General features: G+C 38.5%; 1 protein-coding gene across 12 annotated transcripts in view; it reads left to right on the top strand.

Moving 5' to 3' along the window:
* PCNT (pericentrin) overlaps window positions 1-23,936 on the top strand; it is a 95,182-nt gene that overhangs the window by 21,451 nt on the left and 49,795 nt on the right. For 8 of the 12 annotated variants that reach the window (XR_002116428.2, XM_085227999.1, XM_019616818.2 and 5 more), the window contains exons 11-25: window positions 152-288; window positions 828-939; window positions 4,102-4,143; window positions 4,846-5,110; window positions 5,403-5,493; window positions 6,812-7,028; window positions 8,422-8,660; window positions 10,995-11,470; window positions 12,826-13,402; window positions 14,195-14,428; window positions 16,406-16,570; window positions 19,271-19,417; window positions 20,648-20,799; window positions 21,809-22,023; window positions 22,471-22,682. Coding sequence is in view for 11 of the 12 variants with exons in the window: in XM_085227999.1 (XP_085084125.1) it covers window positions 152-288; window positions 828-939; window positions 4,102-4,143; window positions 4,846-5,110; window positions 5,403-5,493; window positions 6,812-7,028; window positions 8,422-8,660; window positions 10,995-11,470; window positions 12,826-13,402; window positions 14,195-14,428; window positions 16,406-16,570; window positions 19,271-19,417; window positions 20,648-20,799; window positions 21,809-22,023; window positions 22,471-22,682 (3,281 nt within the window). In the remaining variant the exon portion in view is untranslated. The remainder of the gene's footprint in view (window positions 1-151; window positions 289-827; window positions 940-4,101; window positions 4,144-4,845; window positions 5,111-5,402; window positions 5,494-6,811; window positions 7,029-8,421; window positions 8,661-10,994; window positions 11,471-12,825; window positions 13,403-14,194; window positions 14,429-16,405; window positions 16,571-19,270; window positions 19,418-20,647; window positions 20,800-21,808; window positions 22,024-22,470; window positions 22,683-23,936) is intronic. The other 4 variants (XM_085228001.1, XM_019616816.2, XM_019616815.2 and 1 more) reach the window with 2 other exon arrangements.

The raw sequence follows: 23,936 nt of genomic DNA, 5'->3' as shown, positions 1-23,936 counted from the left end.
AGAAGGGTTTTACTGTTGTGAATCCTACAGGAAATGTTGTAAGCCAGCATTGTGGTCTGGATATGCGCTATTCCTATTTTAGTCACACAGGTACAGGGTTGTTACTTGTCAGCCAGGATGATGGTGTAACAGAACTCATTTTCAATTTTAGAGAAATGTGTAGATTTGGAGAAACAGCACCAGTTAGCAATCACAATGTTAACTAAACAACTGCAAGCTGAACATAACCAACTCCTAGAAGATATGAAGATAGAAAGCCAAGAAAAAGAACAGAATCTACAGGAGGAGGTAAAGAGGATTTCTTTGCATTGAATAATTGATTAGTGTGTGTATACTATATACTCATGTTATCATTTGGGTAACTGTGTTTAGGGGTTTAAATAAAAATCTAAAGCACACTCATAAAGCAGGTGCATACTCTGGGACCTTCTATAGCAATTAAAAATCTTTTGAATGCAACTGCTGTTCTGCAGTTTGGTGCCATTCCTTCCTCTGTATTAAGGAGTGGCACCTTAATAAAGGTGATATTCTTGATTTTTCTGATTTTTGTGTTTCTTACTACTTGATTTTTGTTACTTGATTCTTGCGCGCAGTGTTAACTGTGGCATCAGGAGGGAGCAAATCCCTCTTTTAAAATACTACATCTAATAGTGAAGCGCTACTCATTATCTCAGGTAACCTGGGTCAGGATGTGAATATTTTGATGTCACTAATGTTTCCACCTTGTTCTGATATATCGTTGTATATGTTGCATTTAAAGTAAGGAATTGGGAAAAAAAAAAAAAAAGTTTTTAATGAAATATTGTTATGAAATTCATTTTCCATAGCTGGAAAAGCTTCAGATCGTGTGTGAAGAATTCAAGACTCGATCACAAGAAGAAGTCAAGCAGCTTCGGTCTCAACTTGGCAGTACCCGAGCAAATTGGCAGGAGTTAAGTGGTATGCTCAAAATTTATGCATTTTATTTTGTTTCATCTTGGTTGTGTGGTTGTATGTATTATTGGTGTGAAAGGATTTTAATTGTGTACCAGAAATGCACTACTAGGTCACTGATATGTGAAGCACATCACATCCTAGTGATTGGGTGTGTGATGGGTTTGTGAAGTGAAAGGTGAGTCAGCATTGGATATCTAGTTGGTTCTGCAATGTCAAAAAACATGGTATGGCTCACTTGTTTTCCATTCCTTTCTCTGCTCCAGCCTGCATACTATAAACATCTTTAGTGAAAGCCAAACAATTTAATTGCAAATTCAAATAAATGTCATGTCGTTAAAAATGGAGAAAATCCAGGTCAGTGGACTAACACGCTACTTTTGAATTCAGTACAGGATTATAAGTTCAATTGAGAAAACTTGATTTTTAAGATCACCATGTAGAATCGTAGAATTGCTCAGGTTGGAAAAGACCATAAGGATCATCGAATCCAACCGCAACCTGTCCATACTACTCTAACAACCTTCTGCTAAACATCTGGATGTGGTTCTCAGGGACATGATTTGTTAAACAGATCCAGGAGTGGTGATTCAACCACCTCCATGGGGAGCCTATTCCAGTGCTTAACCAACCCTTCTGTAAAGACGTTCTTCCTGATATCCAATCTAAACCTCCCCTGGTGCAACTTGAAGCCATTTTCCTCTTGTACTGTCACCAGTGAGAAGAGACCAACTCTACTCTCACTGCAATCACCTTTCAGATATTTGAAAAGAGCAATCAGGTCTCCCCTCAGCCTCCTTTTCTCCAGATTAAACACCCCCAGTTCCTCCAGCCTCTCCTCATAGGGCACATTCTTCAAGCCCTTCCGTACCCTTGTTGCCCTTCTTTGGACCTGCTCCAGCACCTCCATGTCCTTTCTGTACTGACGTGCCCAAAACTGAACATAGTACTCGAGGTGAGGCCTCACCAGTGCTGAATACATGGGCTTCCCTTGTCCTGCTTACCACACCATTCCTGATCTAACCCAGGATGCCATTGGCTGCCTTGGCCACCTGGGCATGCTGCTGGCTCACATTCAGCTACCTGTCTGTTGGTACACCAAGGTCCCTTTCCATCAGGCAGCTTTCCAGCCATTCCTCCTAGAGCCTGTAGGGTTGCCTAGGGTTGTTGTGACCAAAATGCAGGACCCAACACTTGGCCCTGCTGAAACTCATACAGTTAATCTTGGCCCATCCAACCAGTCTATCCAGGTCCCTCTGTAGTGCCTTTCTCCCCTCAGGCAGATCAACATTCCCTCCCAACTAGGTGTTGTCTGCAAACTTACTGAGGGTGCACTCAATCCCCTCTTCAAGATCATTAATAAAGATGCTAAATAGAAGTGGCCCCAGTAGCGAGCCCTGGGGGACACCGCTCGTGACCGGGTACCAACTGGATTAAACTCCACTGACCATAACTCTTTGGGGCTGGCCATGCAGACCGTGTTTCAACCAGTGGAGTGTATGCCCATCCAGATGGCTTTGAGAGGTTTGTTGCAGCTGTGAGGATTTTTTTCTTTTATTTGTTGGTAAGATAGGCTACTTTATTTTAAAAGAAAAAGGCAGAAATATTTCAAAACCGTGTGATCCTGTTAAATCTCCCTTTTTTCCAGTTTGAAATCTGATGTGAATTTTATGTATTTTAATATTTCTGATGTAAATTATTACACTTACAAAGACAACTTTACAGTGTAGGAGTTGGAATTGACATTTTTTGCTTTAAGTGAGAATATATCTCACTTGTATGCGTATAGCAAATGTATGATAAATGAAAAAGTAATTTTTAAGAATTAAAAAAGATAGGCAGCATGATTTTAACCCTGACTCTGTATGTTGCCTTTCGTAGATTGTAACATTAGGTGGCATTCTTACTTATACTGGATTGGCCTAAACGTATTACGTTGCCTATTGTTTTAACCATAATTTTCTGCCATTTTTTTTTAAGCATAATTTTCTGGGCTAACTGGAGAAGTTGTAGGTACCTCATCACTGGAGGTGTTCAAGACCAGATGGGGTGGGGCCCTGGGTAGCATGATCTGGTTCCTGCACTGCTGGTTGGCAGCCCTGCCCATAGCAGGGGGTTGGAACTAAATGATCTTTGAGGTCCCTTCCAATCAAGGCCCATCTGTTCTATGACTCTATGAAAATTTCAGAATTTTTTAACTACTGTAACTGTAATTGCATGCACCAATACAGGCTGGGGGATGAGCTGCTGGAGAGGAGCTCTGCAGAGAGGGACCTGGGCATCCTGGTGGATGACAGGTTGGCCGTGAGCCAGCAGTGTGCCCTCGTGGCCAAAAAGGCCAATGGCATTCTGGGGTGCATTAAGAAGAGCGTGTCCAGCAGGTCGAGGGAGGTGATCCTCCCCCTCTACTCTGCCCTGGTAAGGCCTCATCTGGAGTACTGTGTCCAGTTCTGGGCTCCCCAGTACAAAAAAGACAGGGATCTCTTGGAAAGAGTCCAGTGGAGGGCCACAAAGATGGTGAAGGGCCTGGAGCATCTCCCCTATGAAGAAAGGCTAAGTGAACTGGGTCTGTTTAGCCTTAAGAAAAGAAGACTGAGAGGGGACCTGATCCAGGTTTATAAATATCTGAGGTGTGGCGGCCATAGCGGTGAGGCCAGTCTCTTTTCAGTGGTATGTGGAGACAGGATGAGGGGAAACGGACATAAGCTGCAGCACAGGAAGTTTCGCACGAATGTGCGTAAGAACTTCTTGACGGTGAGGGTGACGGAGCACTGGAACAGGCTGCCCAGGGAGGTTGTGGAGTCTCCTTCTCTGGAGATATTCAAGTCTCGCCTGGACGCCTACCTGTGCGACCTGGTGTAGGGAACCTGCTTTGGCAGGGGAGGGGGGTTGGTCTCGATGATCTCTAGAGGTCCCTTCCAACCCCTACAATTCTGTGATTCTGTAAACAGCTTTTGAAGTATAATTGGATTTTGTGAAGGTGGTTTTTTTTTTGTGTTTTGTTGTTGTTGTTTGGTCATATGTTCATACCACTCCATAGAATTTTCTTGAATTCTTGAATATCCTATCTCTGTAGTCCTAATCTTTATTAACCCTTCAAACAATTTTCCATGTGACTAATCACTGACATCACTGTACCCTTTCTGTTTCTCCTTCATATTACTTGAGGTGGTGAGTCAGGCTGGTTGAGGATGAAAGCTCGTGTTCCAGGTGAGGATATCTCTCTTTGTATGAGGGGTTCTTAAAGGTGTCTGGTTTTTCACTGCTTTTCACCACTGAAGTCATCATGTAAGAATGCATTTGAACTGGTTTGAGGACTTACTGTGGTGGATCCAAAGCACAGCAGCTGGACAATTGGATCACTGCTCAGATTTAAAAATGAGCTTTCACTTCAAAGTTATTAGATGTTTTCCTCTGTTAATTTCATACTGGTAGACGTTGCTGACTAGCCAAAACCTACCTATGCAAGATTGGATTTCCCTTGCCTGTGCTGTTAGTGTTCTCACTAATCCTGGCTTGTCACTTGATTCCTCTGATCCTTCTACATAACAGCTACTGCCTTAAGCAGATGTAAGCAGTGTACTTAATGCTCTTACTCCTTGTTTGTGTGGTTGTGAAAAATTTCACTCCAAGTATGTGTTGCATTTTTTTCCTTTTTTTCCTTCATGAAATGTGGTTCTGTCTTCAGTTGATCCTGTGTAGATTCGTGAAACCTTAAGTCACCATCACCTATGAAGTTAAGCCATCTGGAGAACTGTTTCTTCTTACGCTTTTTGTCCTTTTCCTACCTTGGCTTCTGCCTATTGCTTGTGGAATAGCATTTTACAACTATCTCAACAACTAAGATATGGCTGATTTTTATTTGTGGTTGTACTCTCTTGAGTACTTACATTGTTTTTATTTCCATTCCAGAGCTGAAAGAGCAGCTCATGGCTCGTGCATCACAGGTGGAAGAAATAGAGCATTTAAAGCAAAAATTTGAAGAGCAGCATCAGCAAACAAAAAGTGAGCATGAGGCTGAATTAGAACAACTGAGAATCTACTTTGAAAGAAAGTTAAGAGTCGCTGAGGAAAACTACAGAGAAGAATTGACTTTGCTGCATCAGAGACTGCAAGAACTGAAAGAATATTCAGTATCTGAGGTTGATGTGAGCCATAACCAAGCAGGGAATATCAGGTATCTCTTCTTTTTCTTTTCATCTTGTGTTATAATGTGAAGTGTTTCCATTTGTTTCTCTAAAAGGTGATGCTAGCCTGTAAATATGTTGGGATGGGGCACCGGGGGATTTAGATTAGTTAGCTACCTAGCAATGGAAGTAATGAATGTGGAGGATACTTTCCCATATAGCTATGTGTAGCCATGTGGCTCTGTGCCTACTTTTCATACCATATGGTAAGTCAGTAGTTCATTTAACCTATTCTGTGGTGCATGGTATAGTCTTGAACTTTAAAACGTTTTTTCTCTTCAGTTCTTCTGTCACAGTTTTTGGAGAGGCTGTTGAGAAAGAGAGAAAAGACTTTTTCCTTGATCAACTGAATCAACAACTGGAGCAACATAAGGTAGGATTTTGGAGATACTGAGTTACACACAACTTATATGAAAATTGATGTCTGATTCCCAGCTCATAGCAAAGGGTTAGTTATATTTGTGACGTTTATTTTGGCCAGATTATTTTTTGTCAAGTATTTGTAGATTATCACTTTCAAATAATTCATAGAATATTGTGTCCCATGTCTAAGAAGGAGCAAGCTCTTACTAATTTCTCCCACACAAGTGGAGATTTCACAACATTTCTTTTCTCTAGATATTTTGTAGCAATTGTGCCTCTTACTGCTGTCTGTTCTAAGTGGCTACACTAATTTGGTCTCTCCTCTTTGCATCTGTTTTCATATACCTTTATGTGATCTTAAGATACTGACTTCTTAGATCAATTTATTTGAAGTTGACTCAAAGTCAAGAGGAATTTTCCTATTTTGGTTTTAGGTTTTCTTTTTTTTTTAATTAGCTATAAAAATAATTTTCTTTAGTGACGGGATAACAAGCAGACAAGACATAGACAAGACAGCATGAACTCAATTTCACTAGTAAACAACACCAAAAAGAGACGATTATAAAATAAATGAGAAAAGTATGTATTGTGCCTTTTTTTTTTTTTTTTATTGCTGCAAATTGTTTCCTACTAGTATGAAACTGCATTCATAGATCATGATCTCTAATTTATCTACAGCTGGGAAGAAATCTGTGACTTCCCAGGGAAAAAAAGGGCATTTAAAAATGGGAGGCAGACTGACTTTTTACAGAGTCTGACAGTGATAGGACAAGGAAAAGGGTTTTGAAGTCAAAGGGGAAATATGGATTAGATGTCAGGGGGGAATTTTCTACTCGGAGAGTGGTGAGGCTGCCCAGAGAAGCTGTGGGTGTTCGTCTCTTGAGGTGTTCAAGGCCAGGCTGGATGATGTCCTGGGTAACCTGATCTGGTGTGTGGAAACCCTGCCCATGGCAGGGAGATTGAAACTAGATGATCTTTAAAGCCCATTCCATCCCTGTCATGTAGAGGAGGAGTCTTTATAGTGTTGGGGGTTGATGGTTCCTCCACGTAGATGCTTGTGGGACTTTCCTCTCTATTATACTTTTAGACAATTCCTGAAATTCTGCTCTGTCTTGTGGCATGATTCCAGAGTATGTATGCCTTGAGGGGCTCTGCCACTGTACTTAACAGATAGAATGGCAGGAAAAGAGAAGAATTAGGGCTTTTGTAAGCCAGATATAAATGTCAAGCACACTTCTTAGTGGAATTAATTTTGTCTTCTCCCTAGAAGAATCTCATCATGATTTCCTCAAAGGTGAAGATGTCTTTTTAATTCATTTCTTATGCAGGAAGAAATTGCCTGTTTGCAAGGACAACTTAAAGAAGATCACAGACACGAACTAGATTCCTTAAAGTCTTCCCTTGCACTTCAATATAAAGGGGACCTACTGAAAATGAAGATGGACCTCTCGGACAAGTATATAGTAGAAATAGAGGAAATGAAAAGAAAGCATTGTTTAGAACTTGAGCAGCTCCGTGCCAGACTTTCAGAAGAACATATTAAAGGTAAGATAAACTTACAGATTGGGAAGTGAAACAGCAAGCTGATTGTGTGGATAGCACCTTTAAAAAAAAAAAAAAAAAAAAAAAAAAATTTAAAGGTTATCTGATGAAATTGTTAATTTTTTATTGCTTTATTTACAGAGAAAACTTAAAACATGTTAATCACTGGTATTGAGCACTTTGCTTTTCGACTTTTATGGGGATATTGAGTTGCTTTTCTTAAGATTTGGTGACCTGACGGTGGTTATTCTGTAATAAAATCTACTGCAACTGGGGAACAGGAGTTAATCACGTTCCATTCTTGATGCATGGAAGGCCAGTGTCAATTCCTGAATGAACACTAAAACTTGCAAAGAAAGATTTTATCAGGCATATTTAATGACTGTCATATTTGGATGAAGTAGGTCATTTCTCAGTCCTTTCCATGGAGTATAAAAGTCATTTTCTGGACTTGATAGCATTCTGTTCATTTGACATCAATATCTTTTTCCTCTTATGTTTTTCACTGTTGTTGCGTATTTATTGGTATGAATTTTTTGAACAAGGAAATATTTGTGGGGAACAGGTTTTGTGATAGGTAACTATTGCTGTAGAACTCAGGATAAAATTCCTTTTACAGCTAAACTTAATGAGACTTTCTACTGGTCAATTTTATGTAATTTCTTAACAGTTACTGTTTTCCTTGACAAATGCCTTCTTGTAATTTGTATGAATATGCAGACTTGTATGCATTGTTGAGGTGCAGGTAAGGGATGATGGCAGTTCTTGTATCTGTATCATTTTTCTGGGAGCGTAGTATGATACGCAAGTATTTGAACTCATCATCCATACTTCACAGTTAGTTATGTAACACACAAATATAATTATATTCCACTGTATGTTGGTTAAAAGTATCAGTGCAGCTCCTTTAATATGCAGTTGCATTTCTTGTGTTCAATTTTATTTATTTATTTTAACTGCTGGACAGTATAAACTACTGCTAAATTAGAATGTCTGGAGTTTTCTTCCAGTGATTTTTTTGGAAAAATTATTTATTTAAATAGTGTATGTAAAAAATAACTTCCGTAAAACTGCCACTATATTATCTAAAAGGAAAGCCAGCACCTGTGGCTGCATTAATAAAAAGGAAGTCCTGTCACAGATTTTATGATCCTCTGTTTATGTCAATACTGATAAATTTTGATAGTGATAATAATGTAAAACAGAGTACAAAATCATTGTGATAAGTGATGATTGTTGGGCTGTAGGATTACTGATAAACTGCATAGCTGACAATATTCAGCTTTATTGCTGTACATTAATAAGACCTGTTAAAAGAAAATAAATTCTGGCGAGTAATTTCACTATTGTTTTGTTTGATTTTTGTGGTGGTGTTTTTTTTTTTTCCCCCCCACAGAAATCACTAAATTGCGCCTGCAGAGTGCTCAAGATGCAGCACGTCAGGTTGAAATGGAGGTGGCCAAGCAAGTATCTGTGCTGGAGGAAGAATACGAAGTTAAGCTTTCTCTCCTCCGCTCTAAGGAACAGCATATTGCAGAGCTTTCAGAAGAAATAAAGTATTTAAAGGAAGAGATAACTAAACAAAAAGACTTTTTTCTGCAGAATGAAAAGCATCTGAAAGAGCAAATGGAACAGGTAATCCATGTTACTGTGCTGTTTGTATAGACCTGAGCAAGCACAGATCTGCTAGGAACACATGGCACTTATCTTTTACACGTACCTGATTAATGATATTAGCTTCAAGTTTAAATGGAATTGCATGGATACACTTGAATATTGGAATGTAAGCCTGTAGTTCAGAGCGTGTTAGTGTTAAACACTTGAAAGTTCAGGTAGTGTGGAAGGGAAATAGTGCTTTGAGGGTTGAGCCTGTCCATCTTTTCATTAAAATGAGTCAAACATGCACACACCACTTCTGATGCATGTACAGAAGTTCGTCATCCTGAATATGTCCCTGCTACCATCTGCGGAGAAGCACCTCATAGCCGTGAGTAAAGTGATGCAGTTATGTACTGTGATGTGTCATGCACTAATGGAGATTTTAACAAAAGTGATGTAGCAGATGGAAAAAACCTTTCTTCTGATTGGGTCCCTTTGAGGCAGTTTCTGGTTCTGATAGGACTGTTTTCTGAAACAAATAATTTTTCAGACCAGATTTTTGGGGAAAAAAAAAGAATAGGACAACAGATTTCTGTTTTGATTTTGCTCTGGCTCTTTGACTGTTAAAGCTTAAGAGATTGAGAATTGTGAAATCACTTAGGTTGCAAAAGACCTTTTAGGTCAAGCTCAATCATGTCCTGACCTACGGAGTCTGTAACAAAACCATGTCCGTTAGTGCCACTTTCACACATCTCATAGCTGCCTCCAGGGAGGGGGTTCCACCATTTCATTGAGCATTCCATCTGATGCTTAACCACCATCTCTGTGAAGAATCTCTTCCTGATGTCCAATCCAAACCACCCCCAGAATAATTTGAGACTATTTTCTCATTTCCTATCACTTTTCACTTGAGAAAAGAGAATGACGCGCTTCTTACTGCAACCTCCTTTTAGGTAGTTGTAGAGAGTGCTGAGTCTCCCTTCAAACTCCTCCAGACTGAACAACTTGAATTTCCTCAGTTGCTCTTCATAAGTCTTAGTTTCTGCTTCCCTCACCAGCTTGGTTGGTCTTCTCTGTATGTGCTTGATCAACTCAATAACCTTCCTGTAGAGAGGGTCCCAAAACTGAATGCAACATTTGAGGTGTATTCTCACCAGTGCTGTATGCGCTGGTGGTGGACTGGACAATCAGTTTCCTGACCTGGCTGACCACACTGTTTCTTATACAAGTCTTTGGCCTTCTTGGCCACACTATTGCTCTCCTGGCTCATGTCCAGATAACTGTTGACCAGTACCTCCAGGTTCTTGTCTACTGGACAACATTCCAGCCACTTATCTCCAAGCCTGTACTGCACTATGGGGTGGATGTGACTCAAGTGGTACCCAGTGCTTACCTTGGTTGAATGTCTTGCAGTTGAACTCAGCCCATTGATTCTGTCTATCCCGATCTCTCTGCAAAGCCTTCCCACTCTCAAGTAGGTCAACTGTCTTGATATCGCCTGCAAACTTTCTGAGGGTGGATTTGATCCCCTCATCAAGATAACTGATGCACATTTCATTTGGCTTCTGCTCTTCGCCTCTCAGAAGCGAAGTAAATTGTTGCCTCTCAATTTCTGTTCTTCAAAAGATGTTTTCGTGGATTGTGTGTTAATCTGCTTGTTTGTTTTTTGCTTTTCTTTTCTGCCTCTTTATTTAGCTTGTAGCATAAAGGAATGTTTAAATGCCTCTTCAAAAGATATCTTCTAAGTGAAAGCTGAAGAAAATACGTTACTTGATATGTCACTTTTATTTGATCTTTTATTAGCTTTGTTTTTCCTTTTAAGGAATAAGCATGTTGTTTCCTTAGTTTATGTGCTTAACCTTGTGTTTTTTAGGGTCTTTATTGCGTTTTGTCATTTAGCAGTCATTTGGTGGTTTGCTTCTGTTTTTATGCTAGATGCTTTTTATGTTGCTTTTTGCTACATACAAGAACTATCCTTGTAATGGACTTCAATGACGTGTATAAAATATCACTAGGATGTTAAAGAAGAGGAGAGGTTTAAAAGAAAATGTTAATGATGCTCAGTATCATTTTCAACTTTTAAAGTTGAACTCTTGAAATGAAGAAAAGTGACCACAAGAGAAAATAACAGAGAGTACTAATAAATTTTGCTTTAATTCTTTTTTTTCTCTTCTTTTCTCCAATTAATTCTTAAAAGTGAGCTGAATTCAAGTTATATAAATTTATACTTCAGCCGTACTTTTGTTCAGAAGGATGGCTTGGATGCAAGAATTGAATCTCTCTTAAGACATTAAATGCTTGAGAAGATTCACTTCAGGCACTTCAGTTTGGTTGCTGTTTGTATGTATTTTTTAATAACTGTATTCACAGGTAAAATTTAAAATCGCTGAGGATCATGAGAATGAATTAAAGGAAGCCAGGGAAGAAGTTCAGAAAATAGAGACTATGTACAAAGAAAAAGAGAAGAAATGGAAGTATGAAAGTGAGGACCAGAGAATCCAAGCAGAAGAGAAATTATCGTTGTTGCACACAGAACTGCAAAATAGGTTGGAATATGAGAAGCAGAATTTACAGAAGGAGTTTGAACTTCGTGAAACTCAAATGAATCAGCTCCAAGATCACCAAGCAGCCAAAATTGTAGAATTAGAGAAGTTGGTAAAAGAGCAGCAAAACAACTTGCAACAGCTAGAGGACAGCCTTGCAGTTGCACAGGTTACACAGAAGTCTCAGGAACAGTATGACAGTGACCTGCAGGCAGCCAAAGTGCTTATGGCAAAAGAAATGGAGAAGGCCAAGCTTTGTCTGCAGGAAGAGTGTGCGCTGAAACTTACGGAAGCACAAAACAAGTAAGCCTTGAGTATTTGAGCACTTCTGTTTGCTGGGAATGAGTAGTCACTGAGTCAGTCATCATTGCTACTTTTTTCTTATTTTGCAATTAGTGAGTGACGTGATGTGGGTTTGTCACTTGATGGCACCAGTTTACTTATTTATGTAGTGCTTACTGTACCAAGGTATAGTAAGGATGTCCATCGTTACATCTAGTCTAGCAAATAAATGATCTGTAGGTCTAGTTCTCCTTCTAACAGTTAAGATTACATCGCAGCTTGTATTCTAGTCTTGGAGGAGAAAAAGTGTGCATGACATACAGATGGAAAAAATTCTTGCAATGTTTTTTAAGATTGTTCAAAGTGTTCAAATGAATTTGAGCATATCTTTCCTGGCAAATAAAACTTGTTATCCACTGAATGATGAGGCTGATGGGCCATATATGGTGTTCTTTGGTGAAATAAGTTCTGATTGGAAATGAAGATTTTAAATGCTCAGGTCTGCTCCTCTACTATCCTATTCCCCAGGCCTTATTTTATTATATTCAGGGAAATCTTTAAATATGTTTGTATTGGCATACATTACTTAAAGTTTATCCCTGTGATTCTGTCCTCTTCAGACACATGCTTATTTGAACAGGATTGGAGAAATAATTACAGTAAGAAAATGCTGAAACCAGGAACTTAGCCTTTAAATAACCAATCGCTTTTTAATTACTGGTGTCTGTACGAAAATAATGCTGTAATTGATTGCTGCGAATTGCAACATTTCAAATACTGTGTCTTCTGCACTGAACTTTGAAGTAGATCTCAGATAGCTACTGTCAATTTGGAGAAGCCCTTCAGTATCCCTCATATGCTTCCCTGGTGGATTTAAGTCTTGGTCTAAACCAGATGCATTTTGAGATATTGCTTATGACTGTTTACTTGCAGACAATACATTTGAAATGTACACATTATACATATTGTGTTTTAGATGCTATCATAGAATATTTGCTCAATCTTGTTTTGATACTCGTTTTGTTTTTGTGGGCTTTTTGTCAGTGTTACTTTTGTGTGCTACACCGTCAGTGTGTTTTAAATGAGATGGAGAGAGCAAGGTTTGCTTGTTACTCTGTATTAGTAGAAATGTAACAGGAGTTCAAGTTTAGCTGGTAATAACCAGGTACAACCAAATGACATTGCCTAGACAAAGATGTGGCTCTAAAATCATCTTTTGGTTTGCTTTGAATTAGTTCTGCATTAGAAACATTAGAAACATTAAGAGAAGTTATGGAATATAAGTAAAGCCTTGTTCCTGTTCTTCGTTTATTTATTTATTATTTCAACAAAAAGTGCCTGACAATATTCTCTTGACTTTACTGGAAATCATTTAGATTTATGGAGGAACACAAAGCTTTGACTCAGAAGTTCACGGCTGAGCAAGAGATTCTTCTCCAGGAGCTGAAGAAGGAACATGTTGATGAGCTAGAACTCCAAAGTCAGCAGCTACAAGAGAAGCATAAGCAGAAAATTTTATCTTTGACAACTGAATTTCAGAGAAAGCACCAAGCTGAAATTAAGACACTTAAATCTACACTAGAAAGTAAACAGCAAATTCAGCTTGAAGCTTTTGTTGCCGAACTTCAGACAAAACATCAAGCACAAATTGATGCGCTGGAGGCTAAACACTTATCAAACCTGGATTCCTTGGAGTCATCCTACCTATCTGAAATTCAGAATATAAGAGATGAACATAGGCAGGTTCTTGAGAAGCTACAGCTGCATCACACAGAGCAGCTCCGTGAAAAGGATAAAATGAATCAAGCATGCCTTGCTCAGGAGATAGAGATACTGAAATTAAAGCATGCTGAGGAACTTCAGCTAGCACAAAATAATTTGAAAATTGAGCTAGCTACTGTGCATATGGAAAAGCTTAAAATTATGGCTGTAGAAGCAGAAGAAGCTCATAAGGTGAGTCAAAAATAAAACTTACTTTAGAAAGTGAAATTTCATGTTATATTTTTAAGCCTGTGTATGTGTGAGAAGCTGTTGAAATTTGTGGGATCACTCTTGTTCTTTGGGTATATTTTCTACAACATCTTTTGAGCCAATACTAAATCTTAGGTGGCTATACTGTGAGTTGAAATAGGAAACTGAAGATGAAAAGGAATCTTTTTAAGAGACTGAGCAAGTGAAAAAATGTACCGAAAATGTTGCAAGTCAAAGAGTTAGGAAGACTTAGCTCACTACTGTAATAGAGGATGTTCCAGAGGGCTGTAATGTGTTTTCTTGTGGTGTGTGGCTTTTTTTTTTTCTTTTTCTGTTTTGGTTGGTTTGTTTCTCCTCACCAAGCCTACTCAGCTAGCCTAATGGGGTTTCTGTGTCTACGCAGACTCAGAGGAAGGTCTTCTGGTGAATAAGGTATTTTTTTTCTGTGCTGTCTGCTAACTAATCTTAAGTCTGCACTTGAATTGTTCCTTAGTGTAGGGACTTCTACAAAGAAAAGGTTTAATATTGTGTCAATGGGGAGTTCTATCACAGACAAGGGAAAAAGTAGGGAATTTACAGAACTATTACTAGTTGGAAATGGTATTTCATTTCAACGATACAGAGTGTGTGTACTTTTTATGAGACAACATTGCTCATGCTTACTTCAACTTTGATACAGAGGACATGCACTTTACCAATGGGTTACAAAAATATTTGTACTTTATTTTTACCGTTTTGTTTTGTTTGTTTTGCTTTAAATTAATGCTTAAACAGGATGATTTGAAAACAGCTCTACAAAATCAGAGAATTTTGCTGGAAGAAGAAAAAGGTCTAGCCTTGGATATATTACGTGAGGAAGTAATGCATATGGAGGAAAAACATAGAAAAGCACTGCAAGAACTTCAGAATCTTCATGAGGCAGAAATTAAGAACCATAAGGAAGAACACTCCAGGGAGATGGAAAAGGAATTGGAGAAACTAAAAGCACAGCATGAGCATGAACAGAAGGTCAGAATGTTGGTAAAACCTTAACCCAAAATAAGCCATAGTTTCACATGGATTAAATTCAATCTTATTAACTTTAGAAGTAAGGCTATATATCCAGATGCTTTTCTGGATTTCTTGCAATAGTGCCAATTGATAAGAAGAGATGTAGTTAACACTTTACAGCCTTGCTTTATCTAAGAGGACCTAAGAATTCATATATGCCTTATGCATTTGCCTTATTTTTTAAAATTTAAATCCTTGTTTATAATTTTGTCTCTACCTTTTGGGGAACACGTGCTTCCTTTTGAGTTCTTGTTCTTTTTTAATTCAATATTGTAAAGCTCTCATTTAATAGGTAATAATTTTAATAGGTAATAATACTAACTTTGTGGAAAGTAGCTGCTCACTTTAAGCTTTTATTGCTGAATAACTTTACTATTGTACATTTTTTTAGAGAAATGATAGCATGTAATACTTTTTCAAATGTGTTTTCTCAATAATATTTGAAAATCTCCCTTGTTGCCCTTAAGGCTTTACTATTTCTTCTTCCTGGAGATGCTTACATGTAAGCTTAATGAAGGCTGTAAGGCATATAAGCTCATAATGAAGGCTAAAATTCAATGATAAATAAAATTATTTTTAAGTATTGAATGGAGGAACTCATTTTTGAGTGTTGATGTGAGGAGTTGCAAATAATCAAGATATTCTGTAGTATATATTATGCTTGTATGTTAGAAGTAGTCACAAACAACACTAACTTTATCCAGCTGCAACCAAACAATACAAGATATATTTTAACTTGCTTTTTCAGTTACTAATTTGAAAATGATATAGTCTGCTAAGTAACTCCCTAATTCCTGCGTTACTTTTGTATTACTTTGTGCACTTCACAAAAAGTGTTGCTTTGAGGAGACCAGTTTTCACTGTGTTCCTAGGGATTGCCAGGCCCTAGAGTTGGTATCAGTTTCCAGTTGGCCATGATGAATTACAAACTCTCTTTACTTTTGGAAGAAAAGTCTGCCTGGGAAATTAGTTTTGTTATTAAGTTGGAAGTACTTTTTATTATTAATGTTTTAGGCTCTCAGTCCTAAAAACAGGATTTCTTTCTTAGTGTAGTTGAAGAGATGTATGAGGGATCTTTTCTGATATTTTTGGTGGATTTCCTTGTTTGAAGTACAGTTACTCATGAGATAATAACACTAGACAGCCACTTAATGATTAATCCTATTACAACAGGAGAAATCTTGTCTTAATAAGAGATGCTCTTTTTGTGTTTCTTTCCTTCTTGTGTGTGTGTGTGTGTGTGTGTGTGTCTTCATAGAATTGCAGAATAGCTTGGGTTGGAGGGACCTTTAAAACCCATCCAGTCTGAACCCTTGCTATGGACAGGGACACCTCCCACCACATCAGGATGCCCAGAGGCCCATTTAGCTTTCTCTGAACTCTGCCAGGGATGAGGTACCCACAGCTGCTCTGGACAGCCTGTGCCAGGACTTCACCGTCCTCTGAGTAAAGGATTTCTTTCTAACATCTAGTCTAGATCTATTTGCTTTTAGTTTGAGTTGTTACCCCTTGTTCTATCACTACACTCCCTGATAGAGTCCCTCTCCAGCTTTCTTGTAGTTTCCATTCAGGTACTGGAAGGCCAAAATAAGGTCCCTTTTGATTTTTATTATTATTTTTTTTTCTTTCCTCTTAGTCATATGTCTATTGGAAATCAAACAAGTAGGGAGTAATGTTAATCTTACTTGGTGGTCTTGTGAATTTAAGAACTGTTTGGTACCTAATGGCTTCTCATTACTTCTTACCTATTTTTGTAAATTTGCTTTTCCATACTGATCATGAATATGGATAGCAGTTCTGTATGGCCCTGAGACAAATTGTGGTGAAAATTCTCCTAGGCTTTGGCAGACCTTAATTGTTTGTTTTCAGTTTAGTTTTTTTCCCTTGATTATAACACTGTGGTTAAAGTATTTTATACTACTTCCTTGTCTGCAGATGTATGCTTCTGCGTCAGCCTCTGAAGTTGAAACTGTGAGGACAGCTCTTCTGTCTCAATTTGAGGCAGTAAAAATGAAGCAGCAGCTTCAGTTCCAGGAAGAGATTGAGCTGTTGAAGTGTCAGTCAGAAGTACTCCTTGAACAGCAAATTGCACAGCTGAAGGTAGGTAGAGTTGAATTAACATGAACTTAAAAGTGTGTACTAATAGCTTATTTTTCTGAAAATGAAGAATTGTGCCAATCAGTTTCCTTGCTTTTTTCCACCTAAACAGAAAAGTGATTTAAAATCTGATGGAAATCTGGTACTTTTAGTTATTCAGAGTTCCTTTGTATAATCTGACATGCCCTTAGTGGATGCACTGCTTCTGAGAAGTACAGGCAGACTGGTCCAGTGATTTTGACAAACAACTGTTCTGGTTGAGGACATCCTCACACTGCTTTGAGCCTGTTCATTTCTGTCTTGCTATTAGCTGGGCACTCTGCTGTCTGAGTCTGGAATCATTAGATGAACATGGCTCTTCTGCCTTCCTCTGCCTTGCTGATTCTAGGTGGGGTTTGTATTGTTATTTCCAAATGCCAGTGTTGCTCTTTGGTCTTGCCTGTGATGACAGTCCTCGTGGTGTCATCGAGCAGTATACACTCATCAGCTGAGGAGGTGGTGATGGAAGACTTATTCCTCCTTAGCATCTTCCACAAAGGATTCGAGACAGTATAGATGACTTGTGTTTTGCTTCATGCTTTGAAGTCTTATTTTATCCCTTGAGGAAAAAAGTTGTTGTTGTTGTTTGTTTTTTTCCACTTAACCAAACAACGAGGAAAGCATCTTTCACCCTGGAATATAACTGGTGTTCATAGTTCAACTTGCATATGTTCGAGTGCACCCTCAGCAGGTTTGCTGTTGACACCAAGCTGAGCAGTGCAGTTAATACAGCAGAAGAGAGGGATGCCAACCAGGGTGACCTTGATAAACTCGCAAGTGGGCATGGAAGCATAACAAGGTTCAGCAAAGCAAAGTGCAAGGCTTTGCACTTGGGTTGAGGTAATCCCAGATTTGTGTAAAAGGTGGGAGAACTCCTTGACGGTAGCCCTGCTGAGAAGGACTTACGGGTTCTGGATCTAGATCAGTTTGATTTGTCAGTTTGAAAAACTGAATATGAGCAAGCAGTGTGTGCTTGCAGCCTGGAAAGCCAATGGTATCCTGAGCTCCATCCTGAGGGGTGGCCAGCAGGGCAAGGGAGGTGATTGTCCCTCTCTGTTCTGCTCTTGTGAGGCCCCAGGAGTACTGCATCCGTGTCTGGAGCCCCCACTGGAAACATTGGAGCTTTTGGAGAGGGTCGAGAGGAGTGCCACAAAGATGATCAGAGGACTGGAGCACCTCTCCTATGAAGACAGACTGAGGGAGCTGGGCTTATTCAGCCTAGAGAAGAGAAGGCTGTGGGCAAACCTCATTGTGGCCTTCCAGTATTTCAAGGGAGTTTAGAAACATGAGGGAAATCAACTTTATGTACAGGTAGGTAGTGATAGGACCAGGGGGAATGGCTTTAAATAAAAGGAGGGGGATTTAGATTAGAAGTTTATTACTGAGAGAGTGGTGAGGTGCAGGACACTGTCACAGTCCTCTCTAAACCTATGTTCATGATAACAGGCCCACAAACCCACCAGCCCAAAAAATGGGGGAAGGGAACAAAAGGGAAAAGGAAAAACAAAAAACAACTGCAACAATCTCAGGAGGAAAACAAACGTAATTTATTAATTATAATAGCAAAAATACAAATTAATCGGGATTGAAGCTAATAAATTGAATAAATGAGAGTATTTCTGAAAACGGAAGTTCTTACTCTGATCTGCCAGGGGGCAAAGAGATAGTCTTGTGACTTACAGTCAGTTTTCTTTTTCCCTCTCCCTGGGAGACAGAAACTTCTGAGAATCATCGTTCATTCATCTCATCTGAGACTGGAGCTGCAGCATTAACTTTTTAACTCCCAGTACGCTGCATGTATTATGTGGAATACTGCTAATAAACCACAAACAAACAGTTTGCCCAGAGTGGTTGTGGATGCTCCATCCCTGGAGCATTTAAGGCCAGGTTGATGGAACCCTGGGCAATCTGATCTAGTACTTGATCTAGCAGCTGGCAATCCTGTTTGTGGCAGGAGATTTGGAACTTGACAATCCTTGAGGTCTCTTCAAACCAAAGCCATTCTATGATTCTATGATGCTATGTTTTTGGTTGTTTTTTTTTTTTTTTATACAGTAAGCACTGCTTCTCGTTCCCAGTTCTGAGTGTTGCAGGGTTCCTTTTAGCCTCTTCATGATGGAATCCAAAGGCCTTATTTCACCTCCCTTATTTGCTGGTGCAGTGGTGGGACACGTCTAGAGCAGACATGTTCCTCTGAGGTAAATGAGGTCCAGATTAATATCTTCAAGGTGATATAGCCATTTTCAGTTTGTTCTTACAAATCATTTCCTGTGAGGAAGTCTGTGCTATGCGTATTGTTTACTTGCAGTTGCCTCTGTCCATCTCGCTTTTCTGTTCCTTGTTACGGTCCCAGTAGTTTGAAATGGCAGGGATTTTAGCAAGCACATTAAGGAAGTTCATTTAACTATTCTTAAATCATAGTTTTGGCATAATTTTGTTCATCAGGATGTAAACTGTGTAAGTTATTCCTAGTTAAACTGAGAAATAAGACAGAGCATAGTTTTAAAAAAAAAAAAAAAAAAAGGTATGTGTGTGAAGGGACGTGGTGTTTTTTTCTCTTCTCTCATCGTGTAATTCAAACTGTATGTAACTTACAAGGAGATATTTTTTGTTTTTCTCTCTTCCCTCTCTTTGTGTAATTCAAATTATATGTCACTTATGTAGGATGAATTTGAAGATGAAAAAACAGCATTAATACATGACCAGGAGCAAGTGTTTATTCAGGAAAGGGAGAAGGCACAAGCTGCTTGCCAAAAGGAGAAGGAGACATTGTCAGCACAGCTACAGGAAAAAGCAGCAAGAATTATCCAGGTGTGTGGAAAATATTTTAAACTTTCAGCTGTTCTTTTGCAAATGTATTTTAATACAGTGCTTTTAACTGTCTCAAGGTATGCATACAAGGAATGTGTGTGTAATTCCAATGGCTGCTAGTTTTCAAGGTGCAGTATATTATGGACTTACAGTATGATGGTCTCTTAGCTGGAATGCTACAACTGTAGCATGGAAATTAAAACTGAACAGTAGCTTGAAAACTGCCCTTTTGTAAGAGAAGGTTGAATGTTAACCATTTTGTTTTCTATGTACTGGTGCTATCTGTACTTACTGCATTGTTTTCCCTAGAAAATAGTGCTCTAGCTTTTGACAGACCAACAGACCTATAATTTGGGGGTATGTAGGACAAGTAAATGGGAAATATGGCTCCAGAAGTGGCAAAGACAATGTTTGTTTGCTAAAGAAAATAAAATTATATGCCTCCTGTAAAGCAAATGTCTTGACTGTAATTTAGATTACCCAGAGATCTTAAGATATGGAGGAAAAGCATGGAAAATTATGTTTGTCTTAATTAGGGAACTTGTAATGTTTTTTTTTTTTTTTTGAATAATCGAAGTAATGGCTTTGAGTTCTCAAAGTAGAAGATATTAATATTTTTTGTCTTTACTTGCATTTCAGAAGGCTCTGATCAAAATGTAAATTTGGTATATTGGAATACTTTGTTGTTGATGTATGCATTCATATAGATACTTATTTATACTTTTAATGGAATAGAGGTGCCACATGAAGAGAAGTGTAAGGAGAAAAGGCATTTTCTAGAAAAGTCTTTTTCATACATGGCTTGTAAAGGAAAGAAGAAGAGTACCTGAGAATGATCATACTCTGTCAGGTTGCTATTCAAGTTTGTGTGCTAGTGTCAAAATTTGTGCCTTGGTCATTGCTTTGCATTTTTAAGGTGTGAACAACAAAAATAAACTGAAGTATAACAAACTTTTTATAAGCTTTTGCATTGCTTCTGTGTGCTGAGTCTGAATGCAAATGAGACAGTTTCTTAAAATAAAATGTACATCAGAAAAGGAGAATGAAAAGAAAAAATCCAATTTTAGTCTTTCTGCTGCCCTTTATTTCTAGTACTTTTGGAAGCAAGTTTGCATCGCAGAGGTGATGATTAGATAAATATACAGAAACTTATAGAGGATAAGAATGAAGTTCACAGTCTGTGCAAAGTGATTATCTTTGTCTGTTGCATTGTTATTGAATTTTCCACAGCTGGAAAAGAGAGTAGAATCTTTAAATTGTGAAATAAAGGAGACCAACTGTGAACTGGAGACACTCATAGAGCGACGGGACAGAGAAAACCAAGAAGGAGGGAATTTGGTAGCCATGTTGAGATCTGATATTGAGCAGTCTAAAGATGAAAGGTTTGTCCATCTTGGGTTAGATAGTGCTTAGTGGTTATTTATTTTTCTCATTTTTTATAAATAATTAAATTAAGCTAGCTCAAAATAGCAAAGATGATGATATTGGCTTTACTAACCTATCTGATGGGGAGAGCATGCTGTGTTTTGTTTTGGATTTTTTTTTTTTTTTTTTTTTGCCTCCCTCACCCCACATTCCCTTATAGTCTGACAGAGAATTTAGTGTTTTGGTTTCACCACTGTCTATAATCTTGGCAAAAGCTAGGGAAGCTTTCTGTATCCTAGGAAGTGCAATCTAGATGTTTGATTTGTTATTTGAACATGTGGATCAGAGAGAGGCTGACATGTTGAATAGTTTTCCAGAAGAATTCCTTTTCCACACTTGTAAACAAACAAAAAAAATGGCTTTCTGTTTAGTTGTGCCATGCCAGGGCTTAGTGGATCTTCCTATTGTTTGGTTTCCTGTAATTTTTTTTTTTTTTTTTTTTTGATATTAAAGTATGACAGACTACTTGTTCTTGGATGTTCTGTGCCTGACTTGGATATTTCTGCTATTTGTTCAAACTTCCATGAACAAATGTAGCAGAATTTGTATTTCAGTATTATATGCCTCAGAAGTAGTATCAACGTTTTCTTCAAATTAAAATTCTCTGTATGTGTAATTGTTTTTTGGTCTACTCTGCCAGGACACCTCTGTTTATTTTGGTGTTACAGACACTATGGTAATAAATATGTTCTCCCTGCTGATGCTTCCATAAATACAGAGAAAACAGATTTTAGTTTGCTAAGCTTGCATCTGTGTATTGTTTCTTTTGTTGTTTTCTTTGTTTTGGGGTTTTGGTTGTTTTTTTTTTTGTGTGCGTGCGCGCGCACATGTGAAATATTTGAATCTTCTTTACTGATAATTGTTAAACAATAGCAAGGTGTCTGTTTTAGACTGTCAGGTTTTCAGTATGTTTGAAGCCTCTAAACACACATGACCTTTGCAATGTTTCATGTGCTTCTGTTCTAGGAAGAAAATGCAAGACTCATATGAGTGTCTTTTGAAATGGCTTATAGAGCTGGTGAAGGCCACAATTGCTGTTGAAGATCTTATCTGTAGCAAGATTGGTCTTTGCCTTGATAACAGTATGGTTTCTGCAGATTCTATGGAAAGTCACAGTATTATGGAAGAAATAGGATATGCACGATACTTCAAAGCTAAAGAAAAGAGTCACCTAGAGAAAGGTAAGTGCAAGTTTGTATAACTGGGAACAGTCAATTGATATTCTTGAACAATGGTTTTTCATTTCGTACTACATGGAGGAAGATCTGAATAGGGATATCTCTTGTTGCAATGTTTTTATGTTTCTACACTTAACATAGTGCATCAGTGTAACTTAACTTCTAGTAGCAAAAATACTAACCTGTGGCTTGATAAGGCTGGATGGATAGCAGAGGAGGGAAGTTGAACCTGATGGATACAAAACTTCAGTTCCTGATGTATAAGCATATTTCAAGGCATTGAAAAGACTGTATTGATTTGTAGGCATCAAATAACTCGGTATTAACAAGTTTTTCACCCTGTAATATGTCTTCTGGGCTAAGCAACGTTGCTGTCTGATGTCAGTTGTTATCTGAGTGACCAGTTCTGTGTCATTTTTCTGTGCATTTAAGAGGCTCGCTTGTTTTCAGTAGATGAACTGCTTGATGAAACTCTCACAGAACACAGCCAGCTGTCTCTAGTGACTGAAGAGCAGTACGAGTTGAGCCAGTACTTATATGAAAGTGTTTTTGCAAAGCCGGAAATGGCATATGAAAATGAAGAGATGATACTGAAAATTTGTGATCGTTTGCGCACTGCAGTGGAAAGACTTCTGGAACTGGTTACAGAATCAACTAAGCAAGTAAGATAATGTCTTTGTATAGAGGCATAATTACTCTAAAAATGTGAACTCTGACTTGAGGCTTGTATATGTTAGCACCTCGTAGGACTGACTGCCATGAGGAAAAATATAATGTCGTATCTTCAGGCAAATTATAAGTAATACAAGGCATGTGCATCTCCTGCTTCTTGCAGTGGATAATTTGTCTGTTATTTGAATAATTCTTTTAATTGAGACTTAACAGTTTTTTTTCCTGTGTAAAGGAGATAAGTTAGTTACCTTATGAAAATTTAAACTAGAATTTTAGGTGTGTTTGCTAACTTCTGGAGAACAGAATTAAGTGTGATAAAACCTCTCATAAATAAGAAAAATGACATCAATGCTTCTTCAACATTGATAAACAAATAAAAGAAAATTCAGTCCCATGTTAAAATGTATTAGGAATATGTAGAGCACAGAATTATTAAGGTTGGAAAAGACCTGTAAGATCTAGTCCAACCGTCCACCTACCACCAATGTTGCCCACTAAACATATAACATAGTACCACATCTATACATTTCTTGAACATCTCCAGAGACGGTGACTCAACCACCTCCCTGGGCAGCCCACTCTTGTGCCTGACCATTTTTTAGAGTTGTTCTTCCTAATACCCAACCTGGACCTCCCCCGGTGCAAATTGGGGCACCTCACTACATCTTCCTTTCAGGTAGTTATAAAGGGCAATAAGGCCTATCCTGAGACTCCTTTTCTCCAGATTGATCAATCCCAGTTCCCTAAGGCATTCCGTAAGATTTGTATTTGTTTCATCACCCTTCTCTGACTATGCTCCAGAGCCTCAATGTCTTTCTTGTACTGAGGGGTCTAAAACAGAACACAGTACTCAAGATGAGGCCTCACCAGAGCAGGGGGATGATCGCCTCCCTGCTCCTGCTGGTAGCACTATTTCTGATACAAACACAGTGCCGTAGTCATCTGGACACGCTGTTGGCTCACATTCAACTGAGTGTTGACCAACACCCCCAGATCCTTCTCTTCTGCACAGTCTTCCAGCCACTCTGCACCAGGCTTGTTGTATTGCCTAATAAACAAAGTGCAGGACTTGGTACTTGATCTTGTTGAACATCACCACATTGTCTTCAGCCCAGCAATCCAACTTGTCCATATCCTTCCGTATCCTACCCTCAGGCATACTGACACTTCCTGCCAACTTGTCATCTGCAGACTTACTGAGGGTAGTCTAAATCCCTTCATCAAGATCATCAATAAAGATATTA

The sequence above is a fragment of the Meleagris gallopavo genome, chromosome 7 (assembly GCF_905368555.1).
Source record: "Meleagris gallopavo chromosome 7, MGAL_WU_HG_1.1, whole genome shotgun sequence".
Taxonomy (NCBI): Eukaryota; Metazoa; Chordata; class Aves; order Galliformes; family Phasianidae; genus Meleagris; species Meleagris gallopavo.
Note: the sequence above shows the minus strand (reverse complement) of the source record. Positions and strands in the feature narration are given on the sequence as shown.